At 35.8% G+C, this 15160-nt stretch overlaps 1 protein-coding gene across 2 annotated transcripts; it reads left to right on the plus strand.

Annotated features, from left to right (window-relative positions):
- The first annotated feature begins 10988 nt into the window (after window positions 1-10988).
- LOC145159429 (F-box family protein) lies at window positions 10989-14836 on the plus strand. 2 transcript variants are annotated; one of them, XM_079078416.1, is made up of 2 exons: window positions 10989-13529; window positions 14459-14836. In XM_079078416.1, exons 1-2 carry the CDS (start codon window positions 11716-11718, stop codon window positions 14460-14462), a joined length of 1818 nt encoding a protein of 605 aa, XP_078934542.1. In that variant the 5' UTR covers window positions 10989-11715; the 3' UTR covers window positions 14463-14836. The 2 variants fall into 2 exon arrangements, with proteins under 2 accessions (XP_078934542.1, XP_078934540.1); XM_079078414.1 differs by lacking the exon at window positions 14459-14836 and adding an exon at window positions 13978-14335.
- The last annotated feature ends 324 nt before the right edge of the window (window positions 14837-15160 follow it).

The raw sequence follows: 15160 nt of genomic DNA on the forward strand, positions 1-15160 counted from the left end.
TGATAGAACTACTTATTTATCCATCATTTACTTGAGTATGTTATACTTAAAGTGACACTAATAATTGATATTATGTGTTGATGATTAGAAGAAATAATCAACTGATTACAAACAAATGGTATTTCGTGTTGAACATATAACAAGTGTTGTTATAGTCTTTTATTTAAACAATAGATGTATTGTACCTATCCTTATAGGGACATGTAACAGTTATAACTTATGAATAAATCTGGATTTACTTATCGTTTAATGGATGTTCACATTCATGTTCGGAAACGATGTATTCTGTGTTAAAGAATATTTTCTCATAATGTTATTTATGAAGTAAATTTATAATCTTTCATTAAATTAATAGCTGATCATAACACATATATAATCAAATGATATTTGATTGGAACTTATCTATGTCATAATCATCATGACAATGTAAATAAGAAATACATATACCAACTTCAAAAGGATGAAATTTTTGAAGGCAAATAAGCTTGATTCATTTGATATATGTGAATCTTACTTATATGGGAAGATGATTCACAAGTGTCTTTGTCTATTAGTAGTTAAAGAACAAAAGGCTTGACAAATAGTTATACATAAGTGATGTATGTAATCTGTTTCAATCCATGAATAGATTTGGTGATAGATGTTTATTCAATTTCACTGACGATTTTTATTCGTTATTGTTGAAAACTTTGATTTTCTCAAATTGTTTCATAGCGAAGATTGAAATACGACTTAATGAGACCATCATTAACCTTTCGTTGAAATAAAGAAAGTGAGTTTTGTAAACCAAGTCTTCTTTCAAATATTCTAAAGTACTTGCGAGAACTAGAGAAATATTCCTAGTCTACGGAGTATTTGAAAGAAAACTATGTTTAAAGTTGTTACACATGTATTTGAAAGAAAGCAATAGCTGGAGCAACCTCTGCCCTAACCTGGGCCACAAACTCCTCCCAAGAAATAGTCTCCAATTCTGAAAGCGCCATAGATCGCGCAATCAATTCCCAACAACTCCTTTCCGCATAATACAAGAGATCCAATGTGAACCAACCTTAGCTCCTATGGGGTAGGGACTAGTGCGGAAAACACTTTCCATCTCCCCAATCCAACGCGGACTCAAAACCCTGGCAGTCCTTCCACTAACTGGCTCACCACCAGAGCAGGGACCAAACCCTGGTCCTTCCCTGTGTGCTCATCCTCATCTTCCAAAGCAGCTATTCCCACGATCAGAGCATAACCAAGAACTCTCCCTCCCATAAGCTTCTTAGATTCTCCAAGACTCTCACAGATTCGAGTATGGATCCTGTGCTTTCAGTAGTACGGGCCCAATACTACCTTCCACACCTATCCATACTTTCCTTATCAATCCTCCTGAATCCTCTAAGTCGCCTACTCCACTGATGTACTAAATGTCTGCTAAACAGCAACACGATACCCACCGAAGCACCTCCTAGGCTCCCCTTAGGTTCCCAACTTTACCGAACCGCCCCACTAAACTCACTAGAGCATATCCTAGGCTTTCCTAGGTTCCCAACCTCACCTTTCCCTCAGCTGCTGAAAGATTCTCATCAATGTCGATCAACTACCTCATGAATATAGTAACATACAACAGAGATCAGATAATCTTTCGAGTAAAAGATTCACCCCTAGAACGGGTTGGACTCAGACGAGAGTTGCGCAATAGGGTCAAATCCATCACTCTTAGATTATTTCACCTGTATTGCATGTGACTTAACATATTCACTTAGTAGTTGATCAACATCCCTAGGAATCCCACAAAGCACAAAGCAAGCAACATTCAGGTAACAGTAAATCTAACCAGCATACACTAATCAAACCAGTCTATCTACACATACAATTTGCAATCAGGTAACTCATGTCACTAATCTCATCCTAGGCTTTCCCTAGGGTAATCTCCAACCCTTTAAACTATCATAGGACATTCAGCCCACTTACCACAACTCATGCTCTCCACATCCACCCTCACTGTCGGCTGCCTTATGCATGCAAATTATACACAGAATAGGAAATAAGGCCAAATCAGTTATTCTAAGGCTATAAGATCCTAACCATACATAATTTTCAAAGCATACACTTAGCAATTACTAATACCAATAGTCATTCTCATTCCAGCATGGCATCCAGTATCCCCAAGGCTACAAGCATCACATATCAGGCCAATCTATCGCTGACTAATCAGCACTAGCATGCAAGTTTACCAGCTCATACAACATATATACAAAGGCATCTCTCCTAGCCCTAACTAGCATGTGATTCGCTAATTCATAAATCAAGTCATAACAGATGACATATATGGGTATTCTGGGGAAAACTTACTTGAGCTCGGTCGATTGAATGCACCACACCCTTTCTTGTTTTATAAACCCTCTCCTTGAAAACATTTTTTTTCTTATGAAAAATTTACAGATCCTCATTTTGAGTTCATACACACTTGAAAGTGTGTCCGAATCCCTCAAACCAAGGCTCTGATACCAACTTGTAACGACCCAAAAATCAAGGGTAAAATTTTCATTTTTATTATAGTCAAAACATAGATATCATTTAATCCAAACATTTCAAAATGTTGCTAATTAAAACATTTATCAGAGTTCATCCCAAAATCACACATTACAGAAAACACGGGAGTGTGTGCTGCGATCCAGCTGATCCCTTCCTTTCCAAACCGATGATACCTGAAACCATAAACAAAACTGTAAGCACGAAGCTTAGTGAGTTCCCCAGAGCATACCCCACATAATCCACATAACCACATAATCCATATCAGCTATATCAGCTACATAAACCATATCAATCACATAAGCCATGCATATAAACATATAGGGATGTCGTGGAAACCCTCCAAGGTCTTACTTCGGGTGCCGTAGGAACCCCCTCATGGTCTTAGCCCACTGCCATGGGAACCCCCACATGGTCTTCAATAACTACCATATAAACCATACATACAAACATATAACGATGCCCTGGAAACCCTCCAAGGTCTTACACCGAGTGCCATGGGAACCCCCACATGGTCTTAGCCCACTGCCATGGGAACTCCCACATGGTCTTCCTGGAATATAAGGATGCCATGGAAACCCTCCATGGTCTTACACCAATTCCATGGGAACCCCCACATGGTCTTAGCCTGGAATACCATGGGAACCCCCTAATGGTCTAACATCCAACTGCCTCGGGAACCCCCCGAGGTCTTCCATGCAAGTATCACAGAGACAACCAACATATCACATTGCACATAATCAACTAGCATACCACATATCACATAATAGGCCATGAGAACCCCCACATGGTCTTAATTGACTGCCATGGGAACCTCCTCACGGTCTTCGTATAAATACATAACATATTGACAACACGTTCATAACTAACCACTACATGCAAGAGTCACGAAGACAACCGACATACTACATATAACTAATTACCATGGGAACCCCCACATGGTCTTATCATAAATACATAATGTAACGATAACACACTCACAATAGTTATCACAACCAAATACATGGGTCGGCCTTGGTTCCTTCGACCCATTGGTATGGTGAGGAGACTCACCTTAAATGTAGAAGCTTCCCGAATGACATCCTTAGCTGCTGCCCCGCCGACTTCCCGAGCTGTCAATACTAATCAATATACCCAATAAGAAATTGGGTTACATAATATAATCCTTAAACCATACATGGGGTAAAATGACCATTCTACCCCTGGCCCAGTATGATCCAAAACTGAGGCCCAAGCCCAAAACAAAAGCCCAACACTATAATGTCCATAAATCCATCAATGGCCCAATTTTCCAAATTGGGCCCCAACCCCTTATGGGCCTTACCCTAATCTCGTAATCTCCTTCATTATAATTTGGTTTACTCTAAGCACCCCTTGGGACTAACTTGCCCATAGTTAAAGGTCAAAGTCAAAGTCAATAGTCAAGGTCAACAGTCCATGTTGACCCAACTCGTCGAGTGCATCTAGCAACTCGTCGAGCTCCTTCAGTGTTCAGAAACTGAGAAAAAACCTAGCCAACTCGCCGAGTTATCTCATCAACTCTTCGAGTTCGCTCAGTATCCAGAAGGCGGGAAAACCCGATACAACTCGCCGAGTTGGCAGGGCAACTCGTCGATTTTTCCTAGCCTTAATGCATTCAGACACTTCCAAGCAAAACCCAAACCCCAAACTATAGATTTGGTCCCTTAGGACTGAAATACCACGTAAAGTTGCTAGCTTTACGTCCATGCATGGCACCAAGAGGACTAAATCACTCAAACAAGGCTTATCAAGGGACTTAGAGCATGAAGGAGGGTCAAGGCTTGATAAAGTTGGAAAATTTAATTCCATGGAGGCCATGAGATGTGCAGATCTGAAACCATGACTTCATAACATGCTCAAATCCAATAATGGTCCCAAAATAAGCTAATAATGGCCATAAACTTTCAAAAGAAGAGATCTAGCAAAAGGGATGATCAAGATAACAACTTTATACCTCCAAATGGTTGCCACAATACTGAAAATCCCGGATCTAAAGCTTCTCCCTTAAACCTTGCACCAACCACTTCAAGCTTCTTCACATAATCACCAAAAAGACACTCTTTAAGCTCTCACACACTCAAAATGATAGAACAAGCACGAACTAGGGTTTATCTGGACAAATGGAGTGATAAGGGAGGCTACAAATGAGGCTTAAGGCCTTTAAATAGGGTGTAAACCCTAAAAATTAGGGTTTCCCTTTCCAGCATCAACTCGTCGAGTTGGGGCCTTCCAACTCGTCGAGTAGACCTTAAAAGATGCGCGGCTGGAGAGCTCTCTACACGACGAGTTGGAGCCTCCCAACTCGTCGAGTTCCATTCAAAAACTCGAAAATTAATATATTTATTTCATACGTGGACCAAGCGTTATAGCAAGAGTTGCTACCAACTTCATAGGTACTTGATTGGGAGAATAAGTATTGGACCTGACCCGCATCAAAACCACTTTATGGATCGTAATCAAGAGTGATGTTTTGATCAAGGTTGTATATTTGTATTCTTAGACCTGAGATACATATTTGGGACTTGAAGTGTAGGAATTATTGTACTTTGACATGGTTTAACGTTGTTCCGTAAAAGGGCAGTCATAAGGGCCATCGTTGGATATGACATGAACTACATTGATGGGCGTATGTAGTCGAGATGGGATTTGTCCCTCTTATTCGTTGAGAGTTAGACATCTAAGGCCTTACTAAAAGTTGAACACTAAATGAGATTGATCATGATCCATATCTCATGTTCAACATGATGTCTGAGACAAAGGAATAATTGATACCACACCTTTAGTAACAATTGTAGCTTAGAGCTCCTGGAATTGACTGTTGATGAGATGGCATCCTTCATATATTATTAGGGGCAGTAGCCCGTTGCTAGACGTCAGTTACTGTCTATGTCAGTCTATAACGAATCTTGTGCAAGTGGGAGATTGTTGAATCTATATGCCCAAAAATCATTATGGAGTGATATTGCTAATAATACATGTTCCTATAGGGTCACACCTTTATCAAGTTGGCACATTTTGTATATTTATTATTAATATGATTATTAATAAATAATATAAATTCTTGTATTTTAATTAGGGAATAATTATTGTTTTGTGAAAATAATAATTATAAGAGAGTATTACTAGTTATTATTTCATATGATATGAATTAATAAGTCATGCACAACCTTTTGGACTAGTTGGATTCTTTTGTCTTTTACCTAAAGACAAAGTTTATATTTTATAAACTTGGAGTTTATGAAAATTAAAGAATCCTCTTCTTTTAAGAAGGTATGGCCGAAATTAATAAACAAATATGGAGATTGCTTTTCAACCTCCATGCTATGTCTCCCATGCTTCTAAAGGCTAGCCATTACTTTAGAGTGTTTTAGTGGTTAGGCCTTACATTTCATGGACTATATAAGAGATGCATGAGGCTTGCATTTTTGCAAGAGCAAAACACTTTTTTCTTCCCTTCTTTCTCTCTAAAACTGTGAGCATGAAGAAGCTCTCTTCTTTTGAAGTTTGGTGCTTTGCTTTGGTGGTTTAGAAGCCTTCTTGAGTTGTCTCCTTTAGTGCTTATTTGAGTTAAGCACTTAAAGGTTTAAGACACTCAAGAATACAAGAAAGAACTAGCATTCCAAGTGCCTTACTCTTGATGGTGGGTACTTGTAGAAAAATTACACACTTTGATCTTTTGTTATCTTCATCAACACCCCAAAACAAAGTGGGTTCAAAGACTTCAAAGGTTATCTCTAAAACATCCTATGGTGGTTTGATTTCATTCTAACCTCTATAAATGGATCCATGATGGTTCAGTTTTGTTATGAACTAAAAATAACCTTGTTATTTTTAAAGTCTTCCGTTGCCGGTTTTTGTGAAAAACAAACCTTTTATTTCGTATCAAAACCCAACAAATGGCCCAAAAAGGCCCAATCTAAAAAGCCTAAACTATGGCCCAAAACTGATAATTGCCAAGTCTAACCGTCCATCTGCTGAGTATGTGGGGCGTACTCAGCTCGTACGTGGAGCGTACGCCTTAGGCTCCCATACTACTTCATTAAGCACTTAAACAGTTAAGACCTTCTGCTAAACTCTCAGATCTGGTCTCTAAGGGTGACTTAATACATAAAGCTGGCAACTTTACACTCATACATGGCTTAATGGGACTTAAAGCTCATAAAGGAGCTTAATAAAGATCTTAATATATGCATGGACCAATATCCTCCATAAAGTTTTCATTTTTATGAACATGGGGCCTTAATGGAGTAAGTTCTAATATATATGGCTTCTGGAGTAGATCAAAAGCTCAACTTTAACTCAAATGACCCAAAAATGCATAAGCTAAGCCCCAAAACTAAATCTAGCATAATGAATCATCAAGTAGAGAACTTTATACCTCAAATGGCTTGAAATGATGATGATGAAGCTTGATCTACAAGCCCAAGCTACTCCACAGCAACCACCAAGAGTTCTTCTTCTTCTTCTTCTTTTACTAAAACACCACCAAAATCTCACTTACAAGCTCAAAACTCACAAGAGGCACTTAGGGTTTCCTTTTCAGGGCATAAGATGATGGAGGGTGGTCAATAAATGTCCAAGAGGTGCTACAATGATGTTTAAATAGGGGTGAAAACCCTAAAAATTAGGGTTTGCCCCTGCACCACGTACGCCATGCGTACTCCACGTACGCCCGGTGTATGTGGGTGAAACCCGCGATCAGCTAATGGGCTAGTACGCTAAGCGTACTCATAGAGTACACCCCGCGTACTAGCCAGGGACCAAAATGTTAACAATTTTCATTAAAGGGGCTAAAAGAAAACTTACCAAAAACCTGAATGTTACACGAGGGTTTCCGAGCCAGCGTGTTTAAATATAACAACTATGTAATTTAACTATCTAACATGTATTTCATATAAGTTGATTTTTATAAAAAAAAATTAAGTTGCACTAAAAATTTAATTTCTTACACTTCTTCCTTAATAAATAAAAATCATTTTACACATCATATTCTTCTTGATTTTGTCGCATGTAATTTTGTTAACATTTTTGACTAATTTGTTTTCCACATGTCATTTTCTTATTTATTCCATTTTTATTTTATTGACACGGCGTTAATTTAATTAAGACACATTATTGTTAGAATAAATCCGAATAAATTAGGATAAATCTGATTGATAATGCCAGTTCGAAAATGGTTACTTCTTTTTTCTATATCCGTAAATTCAGTAGCTATTTACAGGAGTAATATTGTATAATTAAATCTATTGATATGATTAGCTATAATCAAGGTGTTATTGGATGAATTATTTCCTAAATAAATCTTATCATTTGATGTCACATTGTTTTTTATGAAATCATATCCTTATTGATAACAATTTCCAAGCTTGAATTTATATATCATATGATCGGTGTTTGTTAATTGTTTGTCATTTCTCCAGGCTCAAGTCATCGGTGTTTTTATGGACTACATAATCAGATACTAATCTTCTCATTTTGTTGCGACATATAGACTTGCAATGTAGTTAATTTGTTATCAAATGTATTTAATCGACATTGAAAATTATTATGTTTTTTTTCCATCAATATGTTTGTGATACCAAGTATAATCAGGACTGGTTCAATTGAATGTTTTTTCGTTTAACATCTCCATTTTCCCCTTAATTGATTGCTAAACTTAGTAAAACAGAGTCATGTTCTTTCATCTTATGAAGTCTTTAATATGACCAAAAAAATTAATGTTTACTTGGATACTTTTGGAATTTTGTCGACAAGTTGTCTTTATCCACATTGTCAATTATATAAATTGGGATTTTACTTACAATTCTCAATTAATCATGGATCATCTCATTTTAGTATTAGTGCGGTAAATAACTATGCACTAATATTTCATGTATACCTTATCATATTTTAACAATACGACACAAGTGCAGAATGGTAAATTTTTTATAGGGCGGTATGTTTTTTTTTTATGTTGAAGCGTAGATTGATCATTTTCCATTGGCTGTATACTTTGCGATGACATAAACAAAAGTCAAAGACAATCGCTATCAAGCGTGAGTTTGTTTTTTAGACAACCACTGTTTACTCATAGACATAGACAGTTGTATGTTGCATTGTCCAGAGTTAAAAGCAGTGACTGATTGAAAATATTAATTTTATATAATAACAGTAACCTTAGCAATAAGACATCTAATATTGTATTCAAAAAAATATTTGAAAATTGGTAATTTATAACAATTATTTACAATACGTCATTATTAATTTTTACCTTGGGTTCAATTACATACTTATTTATCAAAGCCTTTGGATATATGTAAAAGTATGACTTTAAAAATTGCTTAATGTTTATAATTGGATATATTAAATTAATTTGTTTAATAAACCCGTATAATACATAGGTCTCACATCTAGTATGGATAATATAGTAATTTTATATCAACGGTGAAATAAAATGAAACTCATTGATGAACCAAACAAGAAAATAAAACAATATAAACAAATACATAGACGTTTTGATAGTTGAGCTCTCACAATGCTAGTTTTGTTGAACCATATAGACCAATTGTTTACTTTCGTTAAGAAAATACAAAGATGATGGTCTATAATATCTCTCACAAAAAAAAGAAAAAAAAAACCATTTTGAAAAACTAAAATTTTTCAGTTTTCTAGGAAAATTTTCCAAGAAAAAAGAAAATTTTGAAAACGCGTTTGGTTCGTTCAGTTTTCTAAGAAAATGAAAATTTTCAGTTTTCCAAATTGCATGTAAGTTAGAAAAGCAAGTTTTACAGTTTTTCAAATTCCTAAGATGGAAAATGAAAACTCCACCTCTTCCAACCAAACGCGTTTTCTAAACTTTTCATTAGAAACTGAAAACAAAAACTCAACTTTATTTTCTGAAAACATTTTCTTAGAAAATGGAAACAGTTTTCCACAACCAAACACACCCTAATAGTTTGGTTTTGGGTTTTATACAAAACTTATTTTTTTTCATTCAGTTTGGTCTTTTTAAATCTAACATCCAAAAAAAAATCAAAATACAAAAAATTATGTCATTCTATGTATATGTTCACTTGATTAAGTATGTTAAATATTAAAAATAATTATTAAGTATTTATAGTTTCCTTTGAAAATAACATTAATAAGGATTTGTTGGCATAACTTTTTAAAAAAATACATGTTTTTTCGTTAACATTTAAAGCATCGTTGATGAAGAAAACAATGCAAAAAAAAAAAAAAAAAAAAATACCAATTTTTTGTATTTTTAAAGTCTAAAACAGAAATTTTTGGTAAGATTTGATTTTACTAAGAAACCAAACCATTCTCTGTTCCATGGTAAAAAGATGACGGTATGTTTTAAAAAAAATGATTTTTCTTAAAAAAACAATAAAAAAATTAAACACGTATAGTTTTTTTTTTTTTTATAACTTTTAGGGTTTAGGTTATTTATTGTCACTTAACTTTTCGTTTTGTGTTCATTTAGTCACTTAACTCTTTTTTAGTTTTAAAAGGTCATCAAACTTTTGGCTTTATGCTCATTTAGTCATTTAACTTTTGGTTTGGTCACATTTAGTCACCTAACTTTTAAAATTGTGCTCATCTAGTCACTAAACTTTTAAATTTTTTCAAAAGTTTAGTGACTAAATGAGCACAATTTTAAAAGTTAGGTGACTAAATGAGCACAAATCTAAAAGTTAAGTGACCAAACCAAAAGTTAAGGGTACGTTTGGTTGTGGAAAACTGTTTTCATTTTCTATGAAAATGTTTTTAGAAAATAGGCTTGAGTTTTCATTTTCAATTTTCAATGAAAACGCGTTTGGTTGGAACGGGTAGAGTTTTCATTTTGCATTTTAGAAATTTGGAAAACTTTGGAAAACCGTAAAAATCACTTTTCAAATTTACATACAATTTGGAAAACTGAAAATTTTCATTTTCTTAGAAAACTTTGGAAAACTAAACGAACCAAACGCGTTTTCAAAATTTCCGTTTTTCTTGGAAAATTTTCCTAGAAAACTAGAAAATTTCTCACAACCAAACGCACCCTAAGTGACTAAATGAGAACAAAATCAAAAGTTTGATGACCTTTTAAAATTTAAAAAGAGTTAAATGAACAAATAAACACAAAATCAAAAATTAAGTGAACAAAAATGACCTAAACCCTAACTTTTAAAGATACGAGCAAATTTTCAAAAATATAAAACAAGGCAATGGCTGAGATTAAAAATATATAATTTTTTCTTAAAATTCTCTTCCTAAATAAATGAAGCGACCACTTAATAAAATCTCTCTATTTTAACAATAAATAATTCTCTACTTTAATAATAATAATAATAATAAAAACTATGGAAAAATTATAATTGTAAAAAAAGAACTTTACAATATAGTAAGAAGGTAAGAATTGTATTCTAGTGTGGAAATGTGTGATGGGATTTAAGATTTTACTTGTAGTGGGTGGGTGCTTGTGTTTTAGGACTTTTTGGCGTCTAGGGAATTGTCTTCTACGCACCCAGCTTCAACATTGGCTGCTGTTGGGTGGCTCATTTCACAAAAGAAAGCATTAGATGATTGATAATTCCTATGCTTAGTTTTGTCTCCTTTCAATATACACACAGTGGCACACCTTTTTCTGCTCATCTTCCTTATTCTTCTTCTTCTTCTTCTACACTCGCATCCGTCAAGATCACCTTTTGAGTTAATATTTCTTGATTCAGTTGCCAGAATTGAAGTATTTGAAGCAAATTCATACGATCTCAGTTCAAACTGTTTGTACCCAGCTAAGGTGACTTCAAAATTGACTAATCTTTCTTTCTCCAGATGCAAAGTTTCAAGAATCTTAAGCAAACCCTTTTGATTTCTCTTGAATTTATTTGTACCCATGATTCTCTTTTTCAAGAAAGATGCCAATTGACCATTCCTTCTCTCTCTAGACACCAAAATTTGAGAATTTAAAGCATACCCATTTGATTTCTGTTAAAAAAGATGCTATCTTGATAGATTGGTTTCCAATTTGAGCCCTTTTTCCTCAAAAGTACCAATTCATAGCCATTAGTAATCAGGATTTTGGGGAACATGAATTGAAGCTTGATGGATGCTCGTTCTACTGTATATCTCTAAATTCTCTGTAAATTATACTGTTTTTTTAGTTTGATGAACAAATTCTTGTTGATATAGTGATAGGTATAGATCAATTTGATTCTTAGAATGTTGTTTCACAATTATACATGCGGGTCAAAACTGCTTCTAGCTTTACCCGATGATATCTTCGCGGTTGTAACTCGATCTCTCACACCCAGAGACGTGTTTAACCTCTCCATCTGTTGCCGGAGTCTGTATGCTCTTGCGAGCTCCGATAAAGTATGGTTAACACAATGCGAATTGCTTGGTGTAATCCCCCATCGAGATCTTATCGAGTGGCGAAAAGGGGTTAATTCCTACAAATCCCTTTGTAGGTTTCTCATTAATGTTCAACCAATAATCGGGATTTGGGTTCACCAAAATCCCGAACTAGGAAATGTCGTTTACGTCATGCCTGGTTTCATCTCCGTTGTCGGATGTCGAATCATTCCCCAAGAGCTCGGACTTTTAGGAATCGAAGAAGGCCCGATTTTATGGTCACCCGTATTTGAAATCCTCGGGAATGTCGATGGATCATCTGTGTTTCTTCTTCACGGAAGAGAGCGGGAAAACAATTATATATATCCAGGCTCCATGAAAACTGTAGACAGAAACTGTAATGTGTTATTGCTTGAAGTTGAACCTCGACAGCAGAAAGACGGGGGTAAATTATTCCATAGCAAGAGCTTTGCTGGAAACACAGTCGATAAGGAGTTTTCAAGAAAGATTTGTCCATCTGAACGTGGGGTTTCCAAATCCCAAAGGTTTCATGGACAAAAGCCACCTGTCCCATTCAGTAAATTAGCATTTGGTGACAGAAGGAAGCTAATTGAAATCGTTACAAGTCAAATTCGAGTCAAAGTGCCACAATCAGCAGAAGGGTTTTCATTTCCATGCTCAGAATCTGAAGATTTTAGTAGATTAACTGAAAGGCGATCAAGGGTAATGCAAATGTATAGTGATAACGGGTTGGATCCAGATCCAACCCAATCAGATTTGGGTGAAATTAGAAAGTTTCTTGATCGATCTACCGGGTCTACCCGTGCTCAATTTCATCGAGACATATATCGGATGCAGAGTTCAAAAAAGAAATCACTCGTGGGGTATTTCCTTGATAGTTTCAAACACATCATCGGGAAATCAAGCTCCATCAATGGCAGCCATGAACATTCGAAAAGCTCCGAGAACAATAAACAAGTGCAATTTCAAGAATTTTTGAGATCTGGAGAGACAATAGGACTCACATTACATGCTTCAACAGCGCGACTATCGTCTTATCGTGCATGGCCAAACATGCACGATAGCCGATTCGCGCTGTACAAGCTGCCCCAACACGAGCCCGTGGCTGGCCAAGAGCACGCGGGCTTATGGGGCGGCACTTTCGGATGGCCGCCTGGGCGGCCATCCGAAAACAAGCCAGGAAAAGCTTTGTTTTTCCTGTTGCTTTCATATGAAGAAACACAGGGGACACGTAGTCTCATTGGGACAAAAATCTTGGAAGGAACTCATTATGTTTTGCACCCGAATGGGTCGCCTATGTTTATAGTGAACATTGATGAGCCTTCAGTTGAGCCATTCCCATGGGAGAGTGATGGGGAGTCGAATTTTCTTGATTTGAAAGAGGCGTTTAGTGGTGAAGGGATTGCGAATGGATACGGGTTTAGGTATCCGGGATCTAAACCAGGGTCGTTGTTTGTGTTTGAAGATGGGATGCTTGTGTTCATGTGGAAGGAGTCTCGGGCTGTGTTGACTTTACAGAGGGTCAATTTGCAAGATCTTTTGAAGAAAGGCGAAAGGGTGCCTCCTCTTCCACCTATTGCCAACTTTTCGTATTTGACCAAGTCATATTCGAATGTGTACGCGGGATTCTCAAACGCCCCGAATCACGCGTCTTCACCAAGGTATGGATTTTATCTTTTTCGTGTCTTTTTATGTGTTTTTGTTCATTGGTTGTGAAATACAAGCTTTAAATGTGATATGATATGTGATGATTCAAAACATACTGAAATTCTATCAAGTTATCTTTCATAAGCTATCTTTGAAAGATATATTTGCTTGGATGTGTGTTAGGACGTAATGGGTATGAAGTAGGCTTTTGTAACGAAGAGTAGGATGCTTGTCATAGTAAACAAGGGTAGATTCGGAATTACAGGGAAGACAAAAGTTATGGTTAGAGTAGTCTCTACATTCTTGCCCTATTGGTAGGGAGATGAGAATCCATAAGTGAGGTCTCAGGTACACTGTGAGTGGTTGTGGGACCGGTTGGTGGGGGATGCTCACGGATGGCATCAACCCTTTTGAAAGATGTTAAGGGAGTTTTCTTATGTCACTTTCTTTCTATTGGTTTAGGGGCTTTTTCGAGGAAGGGGCACAAGAGGATGGAGTTGAAGAAAGGAGAGAAGTTGTATTTACCCGAAACTCAGTGTCGGGGATCCGTATTAGAAGGGGATAGGAGTTGAGAATTCTTCAATGTTATATTTATGTGTTAAGTTATATGTAATAAACAGCTTTTCAATGCATATCTTACATGTTGGTTACTTAGAAAGCTTGGTAAACAGTTAAATCTAGGGTTAAATGCAAGAAATAGCAATGTACGTTCATTTATTTGTGTATCATAGTATCCTATTACAGGATTTTGTTATTAATATATTTTATATCAATACATTGTACTTTGAAAACCCTACTCTATTATAACATTTTTCATTTATTCAACTGTGAGCATTATACTTTGAAAGTCTATTCAATTAACAAATCACTGAAAGTACATTTCTTTTTGTTGTATTTTACTCTTTTAGATTATAATGGTGATCCCGTGTGTACATTTTGGCAGGTAGGATCGTTCGTAAGACCGATGTTGCCAGTGAACCATGTGGATACCATTGTGATGATGCTCGACCTTTTTTCCACATGGGTAGTTTTAAGGTGACCTTGTATGTAATACTATGTATGTGTTGCGTGAAGCATACTTATATATATATATATATATATATATATATATATATATATATATATATATATATATATATATATATAGCATTGAAACTATACGATATGTGACCTGATCATATGGTCCATTGATCTGAAAAATCCAAATAAACCCGAATCTTTCTATGATTGTATTTTGTAGCTAAATATTGCAAGGGAACTCTTGATTCTTGCTTTGTAGTATTGTTGTATATTGTAAGAAGAAGATCATGATCATGGTCCATTAGTGGCTTTCTATGTCGAACTGGCAATCTGTTTGTGCTTAAAAGGCCATCTTTTTAACAACATTTGTCTATGATTCTGCTGTTTGCTTTTACGCCTCTGGTGCAAACACATGTAACTTAGGCATGAAGGCAATTCGGTTTAACTCGGATTTTGTCTAAAAATGAGTGAAACTGGAAATATTCGATATCTAGCCACAAAAAAACCTTTTCTGGTTTTCTGGTTTATGGGATCAGTTGGATGAGTTATCATTTTTCTTTTTTCATCATTTTCTTTGTTTTTAGTTTCTTCGGTTGCATAAATATAAAAATCGAAATCGGGTACA

This window comes from Lactuca virosa, chromosome 2 (genome assembly GCF_052849685.1).
Source record: "Lactuca virosa cultivar CGN04683 chromosome 2, Lactuca_virosa_CGN04683_v6, whole genome shotgun sequence".
Lineage (NCBI taxonomy): Eukaryota > Viridiplantae > Streptophyta > Magnoliopsida > Asterales > Asteraceae > Lactuca > Lactuca virosa.